The sequence below is a fragment of the Papio anubis genome, chromosome 7 (genome assembly GCF_008728515.1).
Source record: "Papio anubis isolate 15944 chromosome 7, Panubis1.0, whole genome shotgun sequence".
NCBI lineage: Eukaryota > Metazoa > Chordata > Mammalia > Primates > Cercopithecidae > Papio > Papio anubis.
This window is the reverse complement of record NC_044982.1, coordinates 11,113,062-11,137,574: the sequence shown is the minus strand read 5'-3', so window position 1 is coordinate 11,137,574 and position 24,513 is coordinate 11,113,062. Positions and strand designations below refer to the sequence as shown.

The 24,513-nt window shown below is 48.2% G+C and overlaps 1 protein-coding gene across 10 annotated transcripts in view; it reads right to left on the bottom strand.

The window, feature by feature from the left end:
• Positions 1-447: 447 nt before the first annotated feature.
• Positions 448-24,513, bottom strand: part of SYNE3 (spectrin repeat containing nuclear envelope family member 3) — a 96,644-nt gene continuing 72,578 nt past the window's right edge. For 5 of the 10 annotated variants that reach the window (XM_021941533.2, XM_031667873.1, XM_021941535.2 and 2 more), the window contains exons 12-18: positions 23,733-23,894; positions 23,431-23,603; positions 22,852-22,981; positions 20,689-20,850; positions 17,118-17,267; positions 15,960-15,998; positions 3,055-3,587 (exon numbers count right to left, since the gene is read on the bottom strand). In XM_021941533.2, coding sequence (XP_021797225.2) covers positions 3,387-3,587; positions 15,960-15,998; positions 17,118-17,267; positions 20,689-20,850; positions 22,852-22,981; positions 23,431-23,603; positions 23,733-23,894 — 1,017 coding nt within the window. In that variant the 3' untranslated portion in view covers positions 3,055-3,386. Of the gene's footprint in view, positions 806-1,485; positions 3,588-15,959; positions 15,999-17,117; positions 17,268-20,688; positions 20,851-22,851; positions 22,982-23,430; positions 23,604-23,732; positions 23,895-24,513 lie in introns of those variants that run through there. The other 5 variants (XR_002523506.2, XR_004184791.1, XM_031667869.1 and 2 more) reach the window with 5 other exon arrangements.

Genomic DNA, 24,513 nt, shown 5'->3' with positions numbered 1-24,513 from the left:
CCCTCTGGGTGCTACATGTGCCTTTCCACATACAGAAAATGGGTTAAGAAAGGGGTGGGAGGGATAGGTAAGCAGGGATAACTAATTCATCAACCGACCCACTGGTGGCTCTCTCTCCCTCCTCCCCTCCCCTCCTGTCTCTCTCTCTCTGACACACACACACACGCACACACACACCCTGTGTTGGGCCATCAGAGTACCAGTTCTTATAAACTCTAAGACCCCTTTCATTTTGGAGACAGATGAACAAGACACACACACACACACACACACACACACACACACACACACACGTGCCACAGCGCCACCTTTTCAAGCAGCACCTTAAAGCTCTGCATGGCTGTTAAAGAGGCTAGAAACTAAAGTCATAAGATCAATCGCCTGGCTCGCCTTTAAGCAAAGGAGACTGCACTTGCGCATGGAAGCACCAGTAATTGGGCTGTTACGTCATATTACAAGTATATTTATAAGAAAGTACTGAAAATAGCAATTCTTTTTTAAAAAAAGTTGTGCAGACAAGCAGACTTGATGGCATCATTATCAAAATTTTAAAAATATAGGTAGATATCCCCACCCCTGCCCGCATGTTCCAGCTTCTCCTTCCCCAATATGTGGTATATGTGACAGGCTGCACACATGCCCGGTGGCTGTTTTTTTCCTGTAGTTGCCGACACGCAGGGATCACACCACAGTGAGCAGGGCACCGCCTGAGGGCCGTGGCGGCCAGTTGGGCTCTGGCCTTGCTGTCTCTCACTGTGTGGCCATGGATCAGTTTCTTCCCCGTTCCGGGCCTCAGCTTTCTCACCTGTGACATAGGAGAGTAGAAACTTGGCAAGCCCCCCCGCACCACAGCTCTGACTTCCAGGACTGGACATCTGTGCATGGCTGCCTGGGCTCGCACAGCCCCTGGTTTTCCAGTAAGACGGTCGCCTGCAGAGAACGGCCCTCTGGCTCGGTTTCCAGATATCTGGAGAAAAGTGTGCTTTCTCTTCTTCCATGAAATCACGTATTTCTCCAGATATTTGGAAACCAAGCCACAGGGTTGTAGGATCTACTTTTTGAACTTTTCATCCCCTGTAGTTGCCAATTCTGCATGTACTGGTCCTGTAGAAATAAGTTAAACTGAAGCAACTTGAGGGAAGGAACTTGATGGAAGGATGGAGTGTCCACAGGGCTTGTTTTCCAGAGAAAAGTATTGTTTGGAGGAGCAGAATTATAAGCCTACAGCTTATCATAAAGCTGTTAAAAAAAAAAAAAAAAAAAAGGCCAGGCATGGTGGCTCATGCCTGTAATCCCACACTTTGAGAGGCTGAGGCGGGCAGATCACCTGAGGTCAGGAGTTCGAGACCAGCCTGGCCAACATGGTGAAACCCCGTCTCTACTAAAAATACAAAAATTAGCTGGGTATGGTGGCAGATGCCTGTCATCCCAGCTATTCGGGAGGCTGAAACAGGAGAATCACTTGAACCTGGGAGGCGGAGGTTGCAGTCAGCCGAGATCGCATCACTGCACTCCCGCCTGGGCAAAAAGAACGAAACTCCATCTCAAAATAATCATAATAACAACAATAATAATAATAACTCAGAGCCAGGCTTGTGGATGGAAATATAGTGCCCAAGTCACATTCTGCTTAAAGCTGTAACAAATACGGGCGAGTTAAAAGAAAAACAAAAGGACGCTTTCTGAGTCAGGCCCGAGGGCTCTCCTTGGCAGCACGGGTTTCCTGCCTGTGAATATCCTGGTTGCCGAGGGCCGGGGCTCCCAAGGGCAGAGCTCACGGTGAAAGGCCAACGGTCAGTGTGTGTGAGACAGCAGTGGTGCTGGGCATCAGGCCCTCTTAGGGCCTCAGTTTCCTCTCTACTTAAAGGGCCTTTCTGGATCTCTAATACCTTATGATTCCAAAGCCAGACAGAAGGTCCAAGGAAATCCCCTCTGAAGCTCCTATTTGTAGTTGAACAGACAAAATCCATTTGTAAAGAGTGGGCATTAAGTATTTTTTTTAAGGGGAAAATTTAGTGTTGATTTAGGACAAACATGATCCAGTTGCTAAGCACTTAGGAACCATCCCAGAGTTCCCTGGCAAGGAAGGGATGAGTTTCTGGCCTTGGGAACTCACGTGGAGTCACCACAGCCCCAGCTCAGGTGGTGCATGGAGCCCAGCTCGCCTACACCTGGCTGGAGAGGGCCTGGTTTTGGGTGGCCTGGGCCCTAGTCCCATATGAGAATGCACATGAGACCTCCTTGGCCCCGTGGACCTGCTGTCTCCAGAGTCCTTTCTGGGAAGGGGAAGGAGAGCCCTTGAGACAGGCCGAACTCCAAAGCAGATTCTCTCACCTCTGTCCTGGACCCTCGATCCCTGGCCCCTGGCATGGCAGACGCTTCCCTTCTGTCCTGCAGCTTGAGCTCTCGATGATGAAAACTCAGTCCAAGAGCGACAGAGGAAATGCATCTTTCCTGGGCACTGCTAGTGGGTGCTGCTCACGGAGTGTGCCTCACCATTCTGCATGGAAATCTTAAAAATAAAGCCTGTCTTCTTCCCTTTCTCCCTGAATGAAACACACAGCACAGGATCTCACCGTTTCACGGGGGCTCGGTGTCATCACCAGGGACAGTCCTCATACGTCTGTGTGATCAGAAGCCGCTGAGAGCTGGGGTTAGGGCTCCCGCACGCGATGCCTCCACGCGGCTGTACTTTCTTAGTTCGGGGATCTGCTCTCTGCAGCTCTTCTTTTTCTCCCTTGATATCGCTCTGTCAGTTGTCACTGCTATCACTGTACCTGCCTCTGGTCATTGCCATTTCTAGTTCTCGTACGTGGCAGCTACTCTCTGTGGCTGTTAAAACTAGACAAGCATACTTGTTCTCATTATGCATAAAGCCAGAGTCGCTGGGCGCCGAGTGAGGGTCTGTGCCGCTCTTCCGCGTTGCAGCTCAGAGGCCTTTCATTACATCCGAGTTCTGGGATTGGCTTTGGAGAAGAGGTTGCCATGAAAGTGACAGGTTATTGTTCTTGCTTTCTAGAGTTGACTGCAGACCGAGTCAACAATACCACAAAATCCCATTGGAGGGAGACGCTGCTAGGAATTTTCCCAACTCCAGATAGACCTCATATATGAAACTATACATACTGAGCATTTACATACAGATCGTATAAAAATTCTAGACATTGTTCCCTAGTCACATGTAGTACACATTTGGTATAAATAGACTAAGACAACACTGTATAAAAAGTAAGTCTGTTCTGGGAATGCTGACGGAGCACTGATATGGATGCAGCTCTGCAGTCTTTGGCCTGCCCCTGTTTCCAGTTTCCCTGGCGGGCATCCTCAGGAGGGGCCCTGGGACTGCTGGAGGTTGGAGAACAAAGTCACCTGTGTGCCCCAGCGGGTTAGGTGGGTGGCGGGCCATTGTAGCGCAGCATGAGCGTGAAGGAGCGGGCGAAGTTGTTGGCCAGGGTGCAGCTGCGGTCCTCTTCCCTGATGGGGAGCAGGAACAGCAGGAGGAGGAACAGCAGCAGAAGCAGCTGCAGTGGGAGCGCCACACAGCACACCCTCCGGAAGAGGGAGCCCAGTCCTCGCCACCGCCGAGTCTGCGGAACCAACACAGCACAGGTGAGTGGGCTGGGGGACTCTGGGGGTGGGGGGCAGGTTCAGGGGGCGAGGAGGATGCCAGGAGCGGCGATGGCACTGAACTGACTGTATGACAGTACGTGTCTCCGTGTTCTCATCGGTGAAATGGGGCTAATGTAAGTTTTGCCAGAAACAAAGGTTTCTGCAGTTTTCCCAAAGCATTCAAGGCATGAAAGGAAGAACAGAAAAGACAGTTGCAGGCTCTGCCATTGTGACATATATCTTCGCTTGCCTGGTGTAGCAGAGGGCTGGCTATGAATCCTAAGGTCACCTGACTTCTCTGAACCTCAAGTTTCTCATCTACAGATAGAGGCAATAATGGTACCTACACGACAGAGTTGTCATGAGGATTCAATGAGGCAGAGCCTGGCACATAGTAGGTATGTACCAGCTGCTGTCATTATTAGTACACATCCTTAATATTGTCACCATCTAAATCATCGTCATCACCATCATCACCACCATCAAGTTCACCATCATCACTTTCTTCCTCCTGTCTTTCTTCCCTGTTTCCTCTTTCTCCTCCCCCTCTTCCTTTTCTTTTCTTTTCTTTTTCTTTTTTCTTTTTTTGAGGTGAAGTCTCACTCAGTCACCCAGGCTGGAGTTCAGTGGCGTGATCTCAGCTCACTGCAACCTCCGCCTCCCAGGTTCAAGCTGTTCTCTCCCTCAGCCTCCCAGGTAGCTGGGATTACAGGCGCCTGCCACTACACCCAACTGTTTTTTTTTTTTTTTGTATTTTTAGTAGAGATGTGAGGGTTTCACAATGTTAACCGCCATGGTCATGAATGCTGACCTCATGATCCACCTCTCCAGCCTCCCAAAAGCGTCACTGGGATGGAGTGTGAGCTCACCGTGCCTTCTCTTCCTTTTCCTCCCTCTCCCCTTCCCTCTTCTCCCCTTCTTCCTCCTCCTCCTTTTATTTCATCATCAATTTCATCACCATCACCATCGTCATCAGTATCACATAAAGGTCAGTCTCACAAGTCCAAATGCCTAATGGACTTCTCTGCTACAATATCCCTGAGAGTGGTCAAGAAATATTTTCTAAATTCTGGAGGGACTGGCGGGGTTTTGGCTTCATGGATGTCTGACTGCCAAGGAGTGCAGAAAGAGCTGGTCACTCAGAAAAGTGAGGCCCTCATGGTCAAGATGCTGCAGAGTGCAGGATGAGCCCAGCTTTTAGGATCCTAGCAGACCAGGTCCCCACCCAGACTCTGTTACTCAACAGCTATGTGTCCTTGGGCAAATCAATATTGGATCTTCTGTTTCCTGCTCTGCAAAATGGGGATCAAATACCTACCCCTATTTGCTGGGCTGTGGTGAGGGCTCAAAGCAAAAGTATATTTATGCCTCGATTGATAAATGTACCAGTTCTTACTATTAGTACTATTAGTAATTATTTATAATAATCGTGCTAGCAATTAGTAACTGTTAGTAACATTCATTACTAATAATATTAGTGATCATAGCACTAGTACTATTATCATAGAATATATGTGCTGGCTCCCTGAAGAACCGAGGTGCACCCTCCAGGACACCAAAAGCCACAGTCCCGTGATGATGATAGTCATCGTGACCATGGTGATGGAGGTGAGGGCAATGATGACAGTGATGCTTGGTATCGTCAAAAGTAATCGTATCATAATCCTGTCATCAAGTAAAATAAAGTAAGTAGAGTAAATATTTAATAAAATTAAGTAGCAATGGTAATATAATAAATAAATGCATCGTAATAATTATAAAATGTCATTAATGAGATAAATTAAGTAACTATAATAAAATGATTAATAGTAATAAATATTAATAATAAATAATATTAATAATAAGTAATGTCATATAACAAATAATGTCGTCGCAGTAAAATCTATAATAGTAAAAAGTAACAATCATCACGAATAAATATCATAATAAATAAATAAATGTCGTATCGTAATAATAATAGAAGAAATAGAATAGTATTGGCAAATAGTATTGCAGAATGACAGGCGATAGCCAAATAAGCCAGTAATGATGATGAAATGGTGGTAGTGATAGCGAGAGTATGTGTGGAATAGCGGTAATATTCGAAAATAATAATCACGAAGAAATCCGAAATCGTCGTAAATAAATGTCGTAAAATATAAATGCGTAAAAATAATAAATTATTAAGTAATAAAGTAGTAAATGAAATAAAAATAAATAATATCGAAATGCGTCGTAAATAAGTAATAAATAATAATAATAAAAATCAAAATCGTCGTAAATGTAAAAATAAAGTAAAGCCCGATGTCGTGTAAATGTCATGTCGTGAAAAATATAATAATAATAAATAAAAAATAAATGCGTCATCGTAATAAATATATCTCGCCGAATAATAAATAATATAAGTGATGGTGGTGGTGATGGTGATGGTTGTGATGGTGATAGAGGTGAAGACGGTGGTGGTGGTGAAGGTGAGGGCAATGGTGTTGGGACGACGGCTAAACGGTGGCGGCGGATTTACGCAGTGGCTGGTAGCATCAAAGTGAGGGTGACGATGGTGATGAAGAAGCACTGTTAAATGCAAATGTTCCTGGGAGGTTCTAACCTGGGCAGTTCTGTCTCTATACCTCTCCTCTCTGAGTCAACTCATGTATTCCCCTGCTCCAAGTATCTCCTCCAGATGATAACACTTAACCCTGTGCCTGCAGCCTCAAATATGTTCACTCACCAAAGTCCTTAAACACTGATTTTATGAAACAGGCTGCTTATAACAATGAATAAGTACTCTTGGCTGCATGTATTTCAGCGGTGACTTTGGGAGCGGAGGGTAGGGGGTGACACATTGTTTAATGAGTGTGAGTTCACAGAGACGGTGGCTCTTCCCACAACTGCTGGGCTGGGTGGAGCCAAATCTCTGACACATGTGACCCATCCAGGGAGAGGGAAAAGAGGTAAAAGACAATGAGCTGCAGGGCCACCCGGTCTGGGTTTTCACTGCAACTAACAGCCTGTAATTAAGGATCTCCCAAATGGAGGGTCTGCTTACAAGTGTCCTTTTTTATTTGCCCCTCCATTCTCAGAGCTAACACTTTGCTTCTTCAAGAGAGGGGTTGTGCCTTGGCCGTGATCCACTGGGAAAAACATCTTTGAAGGTCCAAAAAGTGTTTACACATACAAGTGTTGACAAGGGGTGGTCTTCTCAAAGGATTCCTGCAGCCTGCCCAGTGCCTGTTTACTTAGAGCTCACATCCTCACTTAAAGGTCCCTGGATTCCAAAATGCTCTTTAAAAAAGACATCTTTCAATATGTTTCTAAATGCTTAGAAACACACACACACATACGTCCATACAAACACAGACACACACACATATACAACCCTCTAAGAAGCCAACAAGAAAAATGACAATCTTGGCTTTTCCAAAGAGAGAAAGGGCTTCCTCAGGAAGTTATAAGCTCCCCATAGGATATGATTTGGCTGTGTCCCCACCCAAATCTCATCTTCAATTATAGTTCCCATAATTCCCATGTGTTGTGGGAAGGACCCAGTAGGAGATAATTGAATCATGGGGGCAGTTTCCCCCATACTGTTCTCGTGGTAGTGAATAAGTCTCACAAGATCTGATGGTTTTATAAGGGATTTCCCCTTTCACTTGGCTCCCATTCTCTCTTGTCTGCTGCCATGTAAGACATGCCTTTCTTCTGCCATAATTGTGAGGCCTCCCCAGCCACGTGGAACTGTGAGTTCATTAAATCTCCTTTTCTTTATGAATTACCCAGTCTCGGGTATGTCTTTATCAACAGCATGAAAACAGACTAATACACCATCCCTGAGGGTAGGGAAGCAGGGGTCAATGAGCCCATGGGGGTGGGGAGGGAGTAGAGGAGTTAACATACTCATCAGAGGCTCTGACCAAGAGTCCTCCAAGGTCTTACATGATGATCCTGAGACTCCAGATTTCTGAGGATCGCAGGCTAGAGTTCATCACAGTCCATGAGACCTAATCTTCTACCACTGGTGAAATGGGATGTGGGGAAAATAAAAGGTTTGGAGTCTTGGGTTCTAACCCTGACTCTACCACTTTCTAGCTGTGTGATCTAGGGCATGTTGCTTAGCCTCTCAGAGCCTCAGTTTCTTCTCTGTTGGGAGACAGTGACACTTGCCTACCAATGTAGGAAGGATAAATGAAGCAATGCATGCTATGCATAAAATGCACAGTAGGCACCCAACAAAGGCTCACTTCCTTTCTCCTCTGGCTGATGGGTGTGGGGCGGAGAGGCAGCTCCTGCAAGTCCCACAAGCTTCCCCTCCACCAGGGATGCAGGGATTAGGCACCATCATCACCTTCAGTCCCATCAGGGAAGAAAGCACTGCCCTCCTTAAATGCCATCTCTCAGCTCCTTAAAGACCCTCACGTCTTATTGCCGCAGGGCCTTTGCACAGGCTGTCCCTTGTGTCTGGAATGCTCATTGCCCTTCTTTCTCCACTCCACCTGGTTAGTGCTGACTGACCATTGTAATCTCACCCTGAGTCACTTCCTCCAGGAGACCTTCCCTGGCCTTACACATCCTCAGGGCACCCTTTCCTCTGGATCACTGATTAAGATCTGTGCTGCCCTTAACTCCTCGGAGGCGGGGTCCACATTAGTCTTGTACTTTACTGTATCCTCAGCAGTGCTCAGTAAATATTTGCTGAATGAATGAAACCATGAATATAAGGCTCCTTCCCTCCCTGCACCTCTGGCCATCCGCTTCTCCCTCAATACATCAGAGGCCACCCCGGAGACAGGGGCACCTGCTATCTGCGAGCTGTTCTCACTGTGCCTATGGTTCACCAGGACGTCTGGGCTCCACTTGTTAGTGAACTCACTAAACACACCCCCAAAGGTCCTGAGCTCTGCTCTTCACCTCACTCAGCGGCCTCCTGGGCACCTTGAGCATCTCTGTGAGGCCGACTTTCCTATGCCCATTTTACAGAGGAAGAAACTGAGGCTGGGAGAGTACCCAGTCCAAGGTCACACAGATAGGCTCAGCTCTCCAGTGTCAGTCAAGAGCCCAGGCTCTATCCTACTATCCCACATGGCATTTCTCACAAGAAACAACAAATAAAACAACAACAAAAGTATCTGGGGCCTCTGTTGTTCAACCTGGATCTGTGGAGGGTGGGTGTGCTCTGACCTGGGGCCTAGAGAGAGGAAGTCACATCCCATCACCACTGAGGTTAAAGGTCTTACCCAGGACCTGTCCAGGTCTCAGTACCCACCACAAAGATGCTTCTAGGCCGGCACCAAGTGCGGGACAGTGGAGGAGGCCCACTGAGTCAGCTGCAGGGCCCCCAAGGAAGCATCTAGTGGGCAGTTGAGGTTTTAGGACTGAGGCTAGAAGGACAGACCTGCATTAGAGATGAAGCAAGAGCTCACACAGCTTGAAGACGGTGCATAACCACGGGCGTGGAAGGAGGTACCAGGGAGAGTCACCTATGAGACGGTGCAGAAAGCCACAGGTGTGGGAGGAGATGCCAAAAAGAGAATGACCCAAGAGATACTACATAAACCAGAGGCCTGGAAGGAGGTGCCAGGGAGAGCCACCTACCGGATGGTGCATGAACCACAGGCATGGGAGGAGATGCCAGGGAGAGTTACCCACAAGATAGTGTGCAAACCACAGGCATGGAAGGAGGTGCCAGGGAGAGTGACCCAGGAGAGGGACAGGTCCTGGAGAACCTGAGGATACCACCCAAGAAGAAAGGGGTATTGTATTTCTAGTGCCTCTACCCAGCCCCTACAGGTCACTACTTATCCATTACAAAAGCAATGGTAGGAACTTCACAGGGAGAAGCTCCCTAAGGGCAGCCACTCTTTTTTCTTTTTTTTTTCTTCTTTTTTTTAAATTATACTTTAAGTTCTAGGGTACATGTGCACAATGTGCACGTTTGTTACATATGTATACTTGTGGCATGTTGGTATGCTGCACCCATCAACTCGTCAGCACCCATCAACTCGTCATTTACAACAGGTATAACTCCCAATGTAATCCCTCCCACTCTTAACTGATGATCAGAGTGAACATAGCCCATGTGCGACATACTGACGCCATGTGTCTCCTGATAAGAGGCACAAGTAAGTAAACCACAGCACTACTCTGTGACATTCCTGCCAGGAACCCGTCACCAAATCCAATCACAAGGAAACAGCAGGGAAACCCAAACTGAGGGATATTCCACAAACTGTCCAGCCTGTACTCAAAAAGGTCAAGGTCAAGAAGAATTAGGAAAAACTGAGGAACTGGGCCAGACTGGAGGAAAACAGAGATGTGACAATAAATGCGATGTGTGATCTTGGATTGGATCCTGGACTGAGAAAAAAAGATCTACCAGTAAGACTGTAAGTGGTACGTCCAGACAATGGAATATAATTCAGTGGTCAAAAGAAATGCGCTATTGGACAGGTGCAGTGGCTCATGCCTGTAATCCCAGCATTTTGAGAGGCCGAGGCAGGCCCATCACTTGAGGTCAGGAGTTTGAGACCAGCCTGACAGACATGGTGAAACCGTATCTCTACTAAAAATACAAAAAAAAAACAAAAACAAAAAAAACAAAAAAAAACTAGCCTGGTGTGGTGGCAGGCACCTGTAATTCCAGCTACTCGGGAGGCTGGGGCAGGAGAATTGCTTGAACCTGGGAGGTAGAGGTTGCAGTGAGCAGAGATTGCACCACTGCACTCCAGCCTGGGTGACAGAGTGAGACTTCATTTCAAAAAAAAAAAAAGAAAAGAAAAAGAAAAAAGAAATGAGCTGTCAGGCCACAAAGACACTGAGGAACCTTAAATGCATGTTGACAGGTAAAAGAAGTCAGTCTGAAAGGCTGCATAGTGTAGGAAGCCAGCCATAGGACATCCTAGAAACGGCAAACCGTGGAGACAGCAGAAAGATGTGCAGTTGCCAGGGCCCGGGGAGAGGTGGGGAGGGATGAATAGGTGGAGCACAGGGGATTTTCAGGGCAGTGAAACTGTTCTGCATCATACTTTAGTGGTGGATACTGGTCATTAGACATTTGTCCACATCCATAGATTGTACAACACCAAGAGTGGGTGCTCAGGCAAGCCGTGAACTGAGTTATTAACAATGTATCAAGTGGTTCATCATCCTTAGCAAATGGACCACACTAACGCAAGATGTTAACGCAAGATGGAGGGGGCTGGGATGAGAGGAGGTCTATGGGAATACTTTGTACATTCTGCTCAGTTTTTCTATAAACCGAAAGCTGCTCAAAAACAAAAGTCTATCAATTCAAAAGAGACTATTGAGACAGCTTAAAATTTTAAAATATGGACTGTGGATTAAATAATAGTATTTCATTAACATTGAGTGTTATCAACACTGACTTAGATAGCTGGCAAACAGTAAAACAAAGAGAGAGGTATCAGGATAGAGGCAGCTGGAAGAGGAGGCCTTGGTCATCAGTCCCAGTGCCCCAGGGCCAGGTGTGATGAGGACAGCAGTTCACTGGCCTTAGTGAAGAAGTAGCTGCCGGGTACCTCACTGCGATGAATTTCAGACGAGTTGTGGGGTGGAAGGTGAGCGAGCAAGTGTAGAGAATGCTTCTCTGGATCTTGGTAGTCAAGGACTAGTTTCAAATACTTCACCACCAAAGTTTTAGCACCAACTTGTTCACAAATCATCGAAGACTGATTGTTTCTGGGCTCTGTAGATGGATGGAGTGGTGAGGCCGTGGGATGACACAGAGCATGGTGAAGCCTGTCCCTGGCTCTGCCTTTTAGTGGTCAGAGACTGCATGGCCCTAGCAAAGCCCAGGCCTTTGGTTGTGACTAGGGAAGAAGCAGATTTGACCCGCCCCTGGAGTTCCACGGTAAGTCACAGGAGTACAAACTCAAGCTATGGTGCCTCTCCTGACTCCCATCTGACCCCATCCCACGAGTGAGAGAAGGGACCAAGGGGCCCAGAAACCATTTCCTCCCACTATAAAAGGAGAAGGCAGTTGTGAGTATTAAGGACCAAGCACATGCGTGCCCAGCACAGGGCCTGACACACAAAAGGGATTTTTGCAAAGAGAAAAAGTTACAATCTAATATGGAATACTCACTGAGATTGGGTATCGCAGTAGCTCATCCAATCTAAGACGCTGATTAAAAAGTGCACCATTATTTTACAAACCGCTAAGAAAGAAAAGAACAGCAACCAAGATGGCGCATCTGATTGGACAGCCCGCATCAGTATGGGGGACCAAGGGAGCTGCACCTTCAACATAAGGAGAAATGAGAAATAAACCCACCTCACAGAAAGAGGGGGCAAGGAAATTCCAGGTCTTCTCTTGGCACTGGGTGAAGGGTGGGAAACCAAAACTCTTCTTCAAGAGTCTGAACCACGGGCTGGAGCTCCCCAAGGTTGGCGGTCTCCGTTTACACAACCAGTGTGGTCCAAAGGAAACCCAAACAGAACGCAACCCACAAGCAGACATTTTAATTTAAAGGAATCTCAGGTTGGGGGTGACGGCAGTAAATCTAAATCTTCACTGGAAGAACTACATTGTAACAAGACACCCGAATTCCAGAGATGTGAAAATGTGAAAAAATATGAGTCTTAAAACCTATGAAACATAGTCAAATAAATAAAATGCTACTCTCGGGTCACACAACATCTGGATCTATAGTCCAAGAGCCCACATATGAAATGGATGGGAGATGCCTGCTCTCTGTTTCCGCAAACTAGCACTGCCCTATTTCACCCTGGCTCACAGAACCTTTGGCCAATCCATCCCCAACTAAAAGTTTGCCTCAGGTAGGGCTATTCCACTTCCCTGGGCCAATGCAAGGAATGCAATTGACTCACAGCGCAACTGCAACTCAAAAAGCAATGACATTTCACGTGTCTAAATGCTGCAGGCAAACACGCCCGCGGCAGTGAGTTGGCAAGTGCGTAGGCAGCTGCAAATTTAATAAATCTTAATTATTCTGTTTATACAAACAAGCAGGCTGAAGCCACTGACGTAGCTGGGGCTTTCAGTGACTTGGAGCATGGAGGGAGGAAAAAAAGTGTGGAGAACCAACTGCTCATAAATAATTAGCTTTGGGGTAAGTTTTTTTTCCCTGTTTCCCTTTAGACCAAAAATAATACGTGGAATGTTTTTAAGTTGGCAAGATTACAGCCTCTGAAGACAGCACCTACTTTCTACCTGCCAGGCCTGTGGATGTGCATACGTGCACGCGTGCGCAGAACCACACACGTATACGCCACACCCCAACCCGCAAAGAACCATGCACACACCAAAGCGAAGGGAGGATTTCCCCCTCAGATGTGCTGTTGCTCCCTTTACCCTCAGAAAGAAAAGCAGGACGGTGTCTGCAGGTCTCCCAGGTCCCCATTCACACAGCACTTGAGAACCTACTATGTGCCATTGTTACAACACGAACTTTGCTACCAGGAGCTCAGTGAACTTGCATTTGAGTTTGGAAGACTGCGGCTAAATGACTCATTGGAGGTCACACACACTAATGGTGGAGCCTGGGTTTGAATCCAGAGTGGAAAGTGGTGGTTCTCAAAGTGTGGTCCCCGGGCCCCCGCAGCAGCAGCAACACCTGGGATCGTGTCAGAAATGCAGATTCATGGGCCACCCTAAAACTAATGAATCGAAAACTCCAGAGGTGGGGTCCAATAATCTATGTTTTAACAAGCTGTCCTATAAAGAAGCCATAGATGGTCTCTGTGTATTGGCCCCCACGTTGTTTACTTCTTCACAGTGGGTTGAGATCCATTAGCTCAAAAGCCAGCAAGCACCAAGGACAAATGTTTACACATCCAATTGTTTTAAACATAGCCCAAGTAAGCAGATTCTTTAGTCATTTAGAGCTTTCCTGCTTTGCATACCCCACCAAGCTGTGCCCAACGTCTTCTGGTCATAGACAAGATACACTTCAGGGCTACATGGATCCCAAGTGGTGTGACCTTCAGAGCTCTCTGATCCAGAGATTCCCATTGTGCTACTGAGAAACATCAGCTGGACACGTGTGCTCTGGCCCCATCCCCCTCTCTCCACCCAAGCAGGATGTACAGTCTACAGGACAGGTCGCTGCTCTTCTGTTCACTGATGTATCCCAGAGCCTAAAACAGAGCTTGGCACAAAGTCAAAGGAAGGAAGGAAGGAAGGAGGGAAGGAGGGAAGGAGGGAAGGAGGGAAGGAGGGAAGGAAGGAAGGGAAGGAAGGGAAGGAAGGGAAGGAAGGAAGGAAGGAAGGAAGGAAGGAAGGAAGGAAGGAAGGGAGGGAGGGAGGGAGGGAGAGAGGGAGGGAGGGAGGCAACATAGAGATAGCAATGAACGCTGTGGCTATGAACATACCACAGTAACACATTAATTACAGGTTGTAGGAACCTGAGCCTGCACTGGAGGGCTGGTGTCAGCCTACAAATGTCACTACTCAAAAACATTTAGTGAGCACTTACTATGTGCTAGGCACCATGGCTAGACACCAGGGGGCCCAGACTTGACACCCACATGGATCCTGGCCTGGGGGCTGCATAGGTGGGGGCTTCCAACCAGAGAGAGGCTTGAAGTGCAGGAGCTAGAGTCGGTCTGGACACCAGGCCCTGGGTCCCCCGTCTCCCACCAGGACCCACCCGGCCGGCCTGTGTAGAACACCTGTCCTTTCTTGATGATTTTCCCTATCACGTGAGAAGTCTGTTTGTTATTCGAAACTGGGGTGTGTTGGGGGCAGGGTTTAAGTGATCAGAAGTACTTCTACTTTCATATACAGCAGTTCACACAATCTTCAAACTAAGTTCATGAAGTAAATAAGGTTGCCATTAATAGTTCCATTTTAGGCTGGGCACAGTGGCTTACGCCTATAATTCCAGCACTCTGGGAGGCCGAGGAGGGTGGATCACCTGAGGTCGGGAGTTCGAGACCAGCCTTGCCAATATGGCGAAACCCCGTCTCTACTAAAAATACAAAACTTAGCTGGGCGTGGTGGCACATTCCTGTAATCCCAGCTACTTGGGAGGCTTAGGCAGGAAAAGTGCCTGAACCCGGGAGGCAGAGGTTGCAGTGAGCTGAGATTATGCCATTGCACTCCAGCCTGGGTGACAAGAGACTCCATCTCAAAAAAAAAAAAAAAAAAAGAAAAAAAATTCCATTTTATAGATGGGGAAAGTGAGCCCCAAGGAGCCAAACAACTCCCTCAAAGCCACAAAGCCAGTTGGTGTTGGGCCCAGAGCCCGGCCTTGATTTTGTGACTGCCCCGCCCAGTCCATGTGTCATCCACTCTCCTACAGATGTTACTTATGACACCAGCCTGAGGCCAAGAAGAAATCACAGATTTCTAGGAAACTCAGATTCCAAAGAATGAGAGATCTCAAGGAACTCAGAGCGCCGTGGGTCAGAGCACGCTGGAGGCTTGTGTCAGTATGGGCCAGTGCCTAGCAGGAAAACACAGCATTCGTTCTTTTGGAAACAGTGGCACCAGGGGACACCGATTTACACCTGGCTTTTCCAGAAATGGGGAGACACTCCGGGCCCCAGGGAAGTCTTCTGCAAGTCACAACGTGTAAGGTTAACAACATGGGGTTTGGATTCAGAGGCCAGAGACCACTGAGGGGCTGAGGCCTTCCTTGAACAAGTCACTCCAGGCTTGCCCCTTCTGTTTCCTCACGCTGAAAGTTGAGATTATACTGCCTCCTGGGTGTCACTGGGAGAGTTACAGGAGGGGCCCTAATCACAACTTAGCACAGTTCCTTACACACACAGTAGATGGCCAATACATAGCATCTCGAGTAAGAATCATACCTGTTTCTCATTGTTGTCATTATTACTGCTGTTATTGTTATTGCTTCGGCCTGCAAAGGCCGTGGGAGTGACTCTGAGCATGGCTCCATAGGGTAAGTGGAAACACCTGCCTAGTAGAACTCAAAGGCACGATCCCTCCCTCTCCTGTCCCTACTGAGCCCCGCAGACCCTCCACCACCAGGGTGGCCACACCGTCCAGTTTGCCCACAACAACCCAGGTTTCCTGGGACAGTCCCGGTTCACACCTGTTGTCACAGCGTAATCACTGGTAGCATCTTTGTCCACTCCCCAGCGTGTCCTGATTTGGGAGGGTGAACTCCAAGATCCCCTCTCTGCTATGTGCCTGTCACAGCGGAGGACTCTGCACACCCTGGCCAGCTTCCCCCCGAGCCTGGGGCTTCTTGAGACCAAGAATCCTGGGCCCCAGCACAGCGCAGCCCAGAGTTGATCCCCCATAAATGTTCTTTGGTCTTCCTGGAGCCTTCCAGAAAGCCCACGAGTCCTGCCCCAGTGTCACGGGCCCACCAACCCTCCAGGCACCCTGCCCGCTAGCTGTGTGGAGCAGATGGCAGACACTGTACCTTTTGGAATCCAGTCGGCTCCCCTGGAGAACTTTGTGTCTGTTATTTTAGGGAAGGAGAGGAAAAGGGGGAAAAAAAATAAGTTAAGTGAGTGAAACTTAAATCCCAACAGAGCCTGTAATGGAATATTCATTTTGTCAGGGGAGTGTTTCTTTAAAACTTCTGGTCATCTGGACAGCCTGAGCCAGCAGGTGATTCGATTTAATGAGCTTTTTAACACACTTCAGGCCCAGCTGGGATTCTGTCTGGAAAGGCGGTGGCCAAGGCCGGCTGGGGCCATGGCCGACCTGGCTTGGGCTAGGGTGACACCTAGCGGCCATCTCGGCTGCTACAGGGCCAGGAAAGCCTGGGGTGCCCAGCTTGGGCCTGGGGTCTGAGGCTGAAAGGGCCCTTAGGGGCCATCTCACCACCCTCCTCAGACTTAGGGACCTAGGAAACTTAACCTCTGTGCCTCAGTTTCCTCATTAGTTCACAGGGCATATAACAGCACCTCCTTTAAAGGACTGTTATGAGGACATAGCATTGAGCAAAGGTTATGATCATTACCAGTTTTGCTATTATTATTATTATTTTGTGTGAGGAGACACAGGGGCCCCCAAAAAGGAAAGTGCTTGCTCGACTCAGACACAGGGCAAGTTAGAGACATGAGGCTGGACCCCAGGGCTCCTGATGCCACTCCAGTGCTTCCCAAGGTCACGCCTACAACACAAGAGTATGTCTGCAGGCTAGCTCTGCCACTGACCACCCATAGAGCCTTGGGCAAGTTTTTTCACTGCTTGGAGTCTCAGCTCCCCGTCTGGAGGCTGGAGATACAATGACTTGAGCAGAGGGGAACCATACGGACTGTATGGGACAGTGCACACAGAGCCCTCGGCTTGGGAGGTAGGACGCACTCCTTACACGTTAATTACAACGTCACTGCTGCCCTGATTGGGACTCCAGCCTCATGAGGTGGTTGGATGGCCAAATGGCATCACCTGAGTCAAGTGTCCGGGACCCTTGGGTGTCCCTGTCCTCTGTCTGAGTAGTCATCTCTGCCTGGTGTGTGAATGCACAGGGCAGGGTGGATGCGGGCTGAGCACTGTATCCTCAGGCAAATCCAGGCCCAGCTACAGTCCTGTCCCTGGAATCTGGGACCTGCACATCCTTGGCACCTACCAGCAGGTAGCCGGAATCCTTCAGCTTGGACTTGTACAGCATCCATTGGTAGCGCAGATCTTCCAGCTCGTCCGAGGTCCCCCTTGACGGCCCGAGACGAAGGAGGTTCTCAAAGAGATGCTGACCTTCTGGCACCCGAGCCTCCAGCTCCTGGGGGAAGCAGCAGCGTCATGGTGGGGTTTCCAAATGGCCCAGACTGCCCCACCTGGCTGGTAAGGATGGGTCCATCAAATTTCACTCAACAGACAGGTAGGAAGGGAGGAGGCAGACAGAATCCATAAAGTGGGACTCCCATCTGTGCAATTCAAGCCAAGGCCTAGCCCTTGCTCTCAGGAATGTTACAGGATGGCCTCCTGCACGGAACGGGCAGCTGGGCTGCAGACCTCCAGTGGTTACTTCCAACTCTGACATTCCAGGACCAAGTCCTCCAGAGGGCTTGACTAGAGTTTGCCTCATTCTAAAAGTTGTCATTGTGAACAGGTCTTTCTGTTGGCATTATGAGCCTGGCAGAGTGGGGTTGGAATATGCAGATTTTTCTCAGGAAATATAAGTACTGTGTTCCCTTGGGATGGAACCTTTTATTCGCAGGACTCTGGAGTGGTGGTGTGATGGGGCAGTAGGAGCGGGGCTATAAATCCGGGAGCCCAGGTTTCAGTCCTGGCTTTGGATCCTGACTCTGCCCCATCCTACTAGCATGTAATATGCGACACCTTGCTTAGCTTCTCAGAGCCCGCAGGAACGTGTGCTATACAAAAGCAAGGGGGTTTAACTTGAGGAACAGAAAGTCATTTCTGGTATGGCTGGAATCGGGTGGTGGTGCGTTGAGGGGAGTGAGAGGAGCAGCCAAATATGAGACGGGAGAGGCAGGCAAGGAAGATTTCCAGGTAATGGCCAACGAGATAACTGGGACCAAACCTCTCACTAAGGACAAAATATTTAAAGCATTTTAAAGGCATAAAAGTATTAACGAAAGAATGTGAGGCACACCGGGACACAACTTGGGAAAGAATGAAAACCCAGGGCAGTCAGCGCTGTGTTCAGACCGGCTTTTGTCCATAGAACATTTGCCAATTTGGAAGAAATAGCTGTAAAACACCTTTGCTTTTGGCAGCCTCACTGGGCTAGGGAGACAAAGGTCAAAGTCTGGGCCCTACTGAGGTGGAGATTCTGATAGGATTCATTCACCCTTTTGCTGAGCTCCTAAAGCCTTCACCCTGTAAAAAATGAACCAGAAGTAAACCTGGACCTTGTGGAGACTTGCAACCCAGTTCAAAGTCATCTTAGTAGACCAGGGAAACTCAAGTCTTGAACTTGGATTTAGTGGTCCCAGAACGAAAGGTCCCTACTTGCCTGGCAGTAGCAAATGAAATAGACTCTGGAGGAAAAGATTATCCTAAATCAAATCTTTTTTTTTTTTCTTTCTTTCTTTCTTTCTTTCTTTCTTTTTTTTTTTTTTTTTGAGACGGAGTTTCGCTCTTGTTGCCCAGGCTGGAGTGCAATGGTGCAATCTCAGCTCACTGCAACCTCCACCTCCCGGGTTCAAGCAATTCTCCTGCCTCAGCCTCCTGAGCAGCAGGGATTACAGGCATACACCACCATTTTGTATTTTTAGTAGATATGGGGTTTCTCCATGTTGAGGCTGGTCTCCAACTCCTGACCTCAGGTGATCCTCCCACCTAGGCCTCCCAAAGTGCTGGGATTACAGGCCTGAGCCACCACACCCGGCCTCTCCTAAATCTTAAATCACTCTTATACATATTTTGGCAAATACAATGTCTAGCACACAAAGCAGCCACACAAAGACACAAGAAATCAAGAGTAAGAACAGGCAGAAATAATATACAACAGAAATATTCATAAAATGCCTTGAGATATTAGAATTATTAGACACAATCTGTAAAAAGCTATGTTTACTGTGTTCAAATAATTAAAAGATAGGCTTAAAAATTTAAGCAAGCATCTGGAAAGTATGAAAAATAATAGAGTTTCAGCTAAGACAGGAGTTACAAAATAAGAAAAAAAAGGTAAGAAAAATGATAGCCTAGATTATTAAAAGTACCAAATAGAAGTTCTAGAACTGATAACTACAACAACAAAAGTTAAAAACTCAATAGACATGTGTAACAGAAGATGAAACACAGCTAAAGAGAGAATTAGTAAACTGAAAGATGGATCAGAAAAACTATCCAGAATGCAACACGAAGAGAGAAAAGGATGAAAAATACACAAGAGAGAGTAAGAGACATAAAGCACACAGTGAGAAGTAGTTACATATGTTTAAATGATATCACAATAGGAGAGGAGAAAGGGAACAAGGCAGAGGTAATATTTTAAGAAATATTGTTAGTAGAAAAAAATACAAGTAACAAGTTTGGGAATTAAGAGAAAAAAAATAATGTTAGAGAGTTTTCCAGAAAGATCCTAGACCACAGATTCGGGAGTTAAAATGAATCCCAACCCAGATAAATAAAAAGAAATTCAAACCTAAAATTGCAGAAAAATAGGGAAACAGAAGTGAGCTGGAGCCTGGTTGAGAAAGTAATAAACTCAGGGGTTAAACTCCACAGTGAAAGGTTTTCATTAGGGGTAGGACAGGGTCATATTTGTCATTCTGGCTGTAGAATGAGCCATGACCTAGATGGGAACCCAACAGGAAGAAGGGAGGATCAGCTGGGAGGCTACAGCCATAGTCAAGGCCAAACACGGTAAGTGCCTAAATTCAGACAATGGTAGTGCGAGGAAAGAGAAACACAACATATCTAGGAGGTGGAATCAAGGAGCTTTAGCAACTGATTAGATGTGGGAGTGAAGAAGACAGAAGAGAAGTGGTAGTACAGTTGCAAAAATGGCTGTGACTTTCCCCATCTCCCTCCCCACAGCCATATCCATACCCACTGCAATATGACTTTGCCATCCCTTCCATCAAGTGGTGGAGTCTCTTTCCCTTTCCTTGACTCTAGGCTGGTTTTGGCAAACAGAATGCAGGGGAATTAATGTTATGCTGGCTCTTAGTCTTGACCTCAAAAGTCTTTGCCTGCTGCTACTGCTCTCTTCCGCCCTGCCTCTGCTATGAGAAGTCCAGGCTGTGCCACAGGAGTATAAGAGATGTGTAGTCCACGTCATTCTCGTCTCTAATAGCCCACTAGCCCCTAGAAGTAGAGACACCCAACTGACCTACAACTGATAGCAGACAGACTGCAGGCCCTGCCCGGTTGAGTTCAGCCTAACTTGCTGTGCTTCTGAACCACGGGTTAAATACCTAGTTGTTGCTTTCAGCCACAAACTGTTGGGATGGTTTGTCACACAGCAATAGCTAAGTGACACAGGAGTCAAGTGATTAGTGGTGATATTTTCCAAGTAGGGAAATACATAAGCATGCTGAATACATGAATGAATGCCAGAAAAAGTTCTAAAATCTTTGAACCAAAAAAGTATAAAAGCCATTATCTATACACGCGGCGGAACAGCTCACAAACTGTGGGTGTGCTCTTTCTTTTGAAGAGCCCCCTGGTGCCAAATGCATCTGTGGGTGCAAACCCTATGGATGAGGGACCTTTCCTGGGGAACAGACCTGCAGCTTTGATTCTCTGGTCCTCAAGTCCTCGGCTGTAGAAGTTCTCATTGCGATGATTCTAACCAGCTTGGAATTTTCCACCTGCAACCACTGCTCAAAGTTCCTCAGGAGCTGGGAGAAATCTTCATGGCTCCCTTCTTCTTCCTGGAGAAGATTTACCTGTAGGATCACACACGGCCAAAGCGTCAGAGGTGAAAGAGGCCCCCTGGCCGTGTGTCCTGGGAATTCCACCTGAGGCAGAGGGGCGGGGACGAGGACAAGATGCCCAAAATGGTGACAGGAGAGGCCTGGGGGATGAGCAATGAATCTCTACTGAACATGGCCACATTTAGGGGCCAAGAACATTCCTCACTGTCCCCTCTCTTGTCCCCTGAGAGGTGACAGAAGCCACCGCCACCTCTTACCAGGGTGGCTATACAAATAGTCACCCTTCCACCATGCTTGTCCCCTTGGGGCTCCATGACTAGAGTGATCTGTCTATGATGCAAGCCCATTCGGCTAACTTTCTGGTTATCCACATTGGTGCCTTTCACTCCTCCTCAGTGTGACCCGGGCGTCTTGGTTCCATTGCATGTGCTGCCTTCCCTGTCCTCTGAACCTGGGCGTGGAGGCGTGTCTTGGCCCCTCAAACTGGCACTCGAATTTCTCCCTCTGCTCTTCACACACACTGTCTCCTCTATTGGGAACACACCTCCCTCCCTCCTCTCCTCACTGCCACTCAGCCGTGAAAATTCAGCTGAGATTTCTTATCTTTCAGGAGGGGTTTTCCTGTCCTGGACCTGGGAACTGCTGCAGACTCCCGTGGCTCTGGCCTGTCTGCCAAGGTGCACCACGGTTTTTTTTTTTTTTTTTTTTTTTTTGCTGCTTTTTTTTTTGGAAACCCTTATTTAACTGCCTGTGGATGCCACTTCCTTGCTTCTTTCTTTTCAACAAAGCTCAGTTTGTTTAAGGGCAGTAAGGGAAAGTGATGGGTGAAACAATGTAGTTAGTTCTTTTTTTTTTTTTCTTTTACAAAACATAGCCATGGCACAAAAATAGACCCATCTTGCTTGATTTTAGTTTCTATTCTGGGGCCAGAGGAAGTGTCCAGCCCCCATGCTCTCTCCCCTGCAGGTGCTACTGCTAGTGGCTCACAGAGCCGAGTATCTCCCGGGCCCAGCAGCACAGGCCTATCCCGAGAGCTTGTTAGAAATGCAGAATGGAATTGTGGGCCCCAGCCAGATCTACTAACTCAGAGTCTGCATTTTATCTTATTTTATTATTTTTTGTTGATGGATTGATTGATTGAAATGGGGTCTTGCTTTGTCACTCAGGCTGGAGTGCAGTGGCACAATCACAGCTCCCTGCAGCCTCAAACTCCTGGGCACAAGTGATCCTCCCACCTCAGGCCCCTGAGTAGCTGGAACCACAGGTGCACACCACTATGTCCAGTTAATTTAAAAATATTTTTTATAGAAATGGGGTCTTGCTATCTTGCCCAGGCTTGTCTCAAACTCCTGACCTCAAGCAATCCTCCTGCCTCGGCCTCCCAAAGTTCTGGGATTGTAGGTGTAGCTCACCATACCCAGCCCAGAACCTGCATTTTAATACAAGGCTGTGTGCCCACTGAAAAGCTCCACATTGGATTCCAAGTTCTCTGAGGGTCGGAAGTGCTACTCACAGCTGTATCCTAGCTCTGAGCACAGTCCTTGGAACAAAGTAGCACTCAGCAAATGGAGGCGTGAATGAAAGAATGAATGGGAAAATGAATAATTTGATGTATTTGAATAACAAGGAGTAACTTTCTTTTCAACAAAGCTCAAGTTTGCTTAAGGGCAGTAAGGGATGGATGAAACATGGCACAAAAATAGTCCCATCTTGTACGGTTTTGGTTTCCAATCCGGGGCCAGCAGGAAGCTTTCAGCCCCGACACTCTCTTCCCTGCAGAGGCTGTTGCTAGCCTGGCTCTGCAGACTCTGGGATCTCTGAGGTCCTCTGTGGAGCAGGATCAATTGCTCTTTGGGCCACAGGTGGGGCAGGCTCAAATGAGACAGGATGTGGCCAAGTCCTTAGAGCAGAGCATGTTGCCCCAGACAGGGAGGCGCCTGTGCTGGAGACCCCTACCCATCTCTTGACCTGGGGCCTGGCCCCTTCTCCCACAGCCCTGCTACACAGACTCACCCGTCGACGATGCCTGGGAATAGGATCCATGGGGTTGATGAGAAATCCTGACTTCGGGATGTTGTTGGTGAAAACCATTTTCTTCCCTGAATCCACTTCCGTCCTCTGCAGGTGCCCGTTTCTGATGAGGCTGAGAAGACAAACTCAGCCCAGTCAATGCAGAGATGTGGTGGGAACCCACCAGGACATGGGAAAAGTAATAGAATTGGGGAAGCACGGGTGACGAGTCAGCGACCCCCATTGAAGTTTGTCAGAATGTTCCTGAGGCATGCTCACATCCGGTTTCTGACTTTAAACTCACAGTAACCTGTCATGAAGGTGCATATGCCCACTGATGCAGATGGGGAAACTGAGGCTCAAACCAGTATGGACTGGAGGCTAACTCCCAAGATGGGGACACTTCCTGGCTCCTCCTGCTCCTGCTAGAATAGCCAGCTGGGCCAAAGTGTGAAGGTGCCTAAGGCTCCTGGCTCCACACTGGGCAGCACCCTGGCCATCTGCTCCACGAGCACCTGAGTGCCCCTGAGTGGGCAGAGGCGGTGTCCTAGATAAGGCTCAGAGCCTAGGAGGCACTCTCACCTCAGCAGACTTTCTTCCAGCAGCCTCAAGGCCCGCCACGACTCTGCCAGCTCCCTGAGCTCCGCCTGCACCACAGCAGCACCCTCCGGAGAAGACTTCTCCATCACCAGCCAGCCCTGCGCTTCCACCAGGGACAGCTGGGCCTCCTTCTCCGGGAATTCTGCCACCAGCCTCTAAAGGACACACAGACACACAGAAACATACACGGTGAAGGTGGAGGGAGGTTTCTGCTCCTCGGTGTGGGAACGTTGGCCTGTCAAGGTTGCTTCTTTGGGAAGTGGGTGAGGGAACCACTGCCTTACCTCAAACTCGGCCTCTTGGGACTCGGCATCCCCCGGGCCAGCCTCTCCCCGCTGTGCCTCCAGCTTTTGTGTGGTCACGGCGATCCACTGCCGCAGCTCCAGCAGTTGGTGGCTGAAGGTGCAGTGCTCCTCCACGCTCTGCCGACACCTGTCCACAAGGTCCTGCAGCATAGCCCGGGGAGCCCAGGGCGCCTTGAGTGCTGTCTGAGGGGGAGACCCCTGCACCACCTCCACCCTGCAGGGCTCTCACACCTGCTAGGGACCCCAGGGCTCCCCACCAAGTAGCACCACAAGAGGCTGGGCTGGCCGTTCCCTCCGCACAGCACAAGGAATTTACCCTGGGAAGATCAACTCTGGTTTAAAGCCTGTCTTACTTTTAGGAAAACGACCAAGTCTAGGTGCGGGTGGGGGAAATCGGATCTCCTGTCCACCACTGATCCAAGCGTAAATTGGCCCAATCACTTGTGGAAACCATGGGTCAAAATCTACCCAAACAGAATGTGGCTGTGGCTGATGGCCCAGCCATTCCATTCCCGGTGCATGCCCCGGAAATGGGAACATACCCTCACCCAGGGGCATATATGTGACAGCCGCAAGCTGGAAACTATCCAAGTGCCCATCGAGAGTAGAATGAATAAATACACGGTGGTATATATTCACATAATGGAATGTTTTACAGCAGCAAGAATGAACAGTCTATAACCACATGCCATACAGTAGATGAATTTACAACCATCATGTGGAGAGCTAAAGGCCAGGCACAAAAGAAAACATTCTGTCC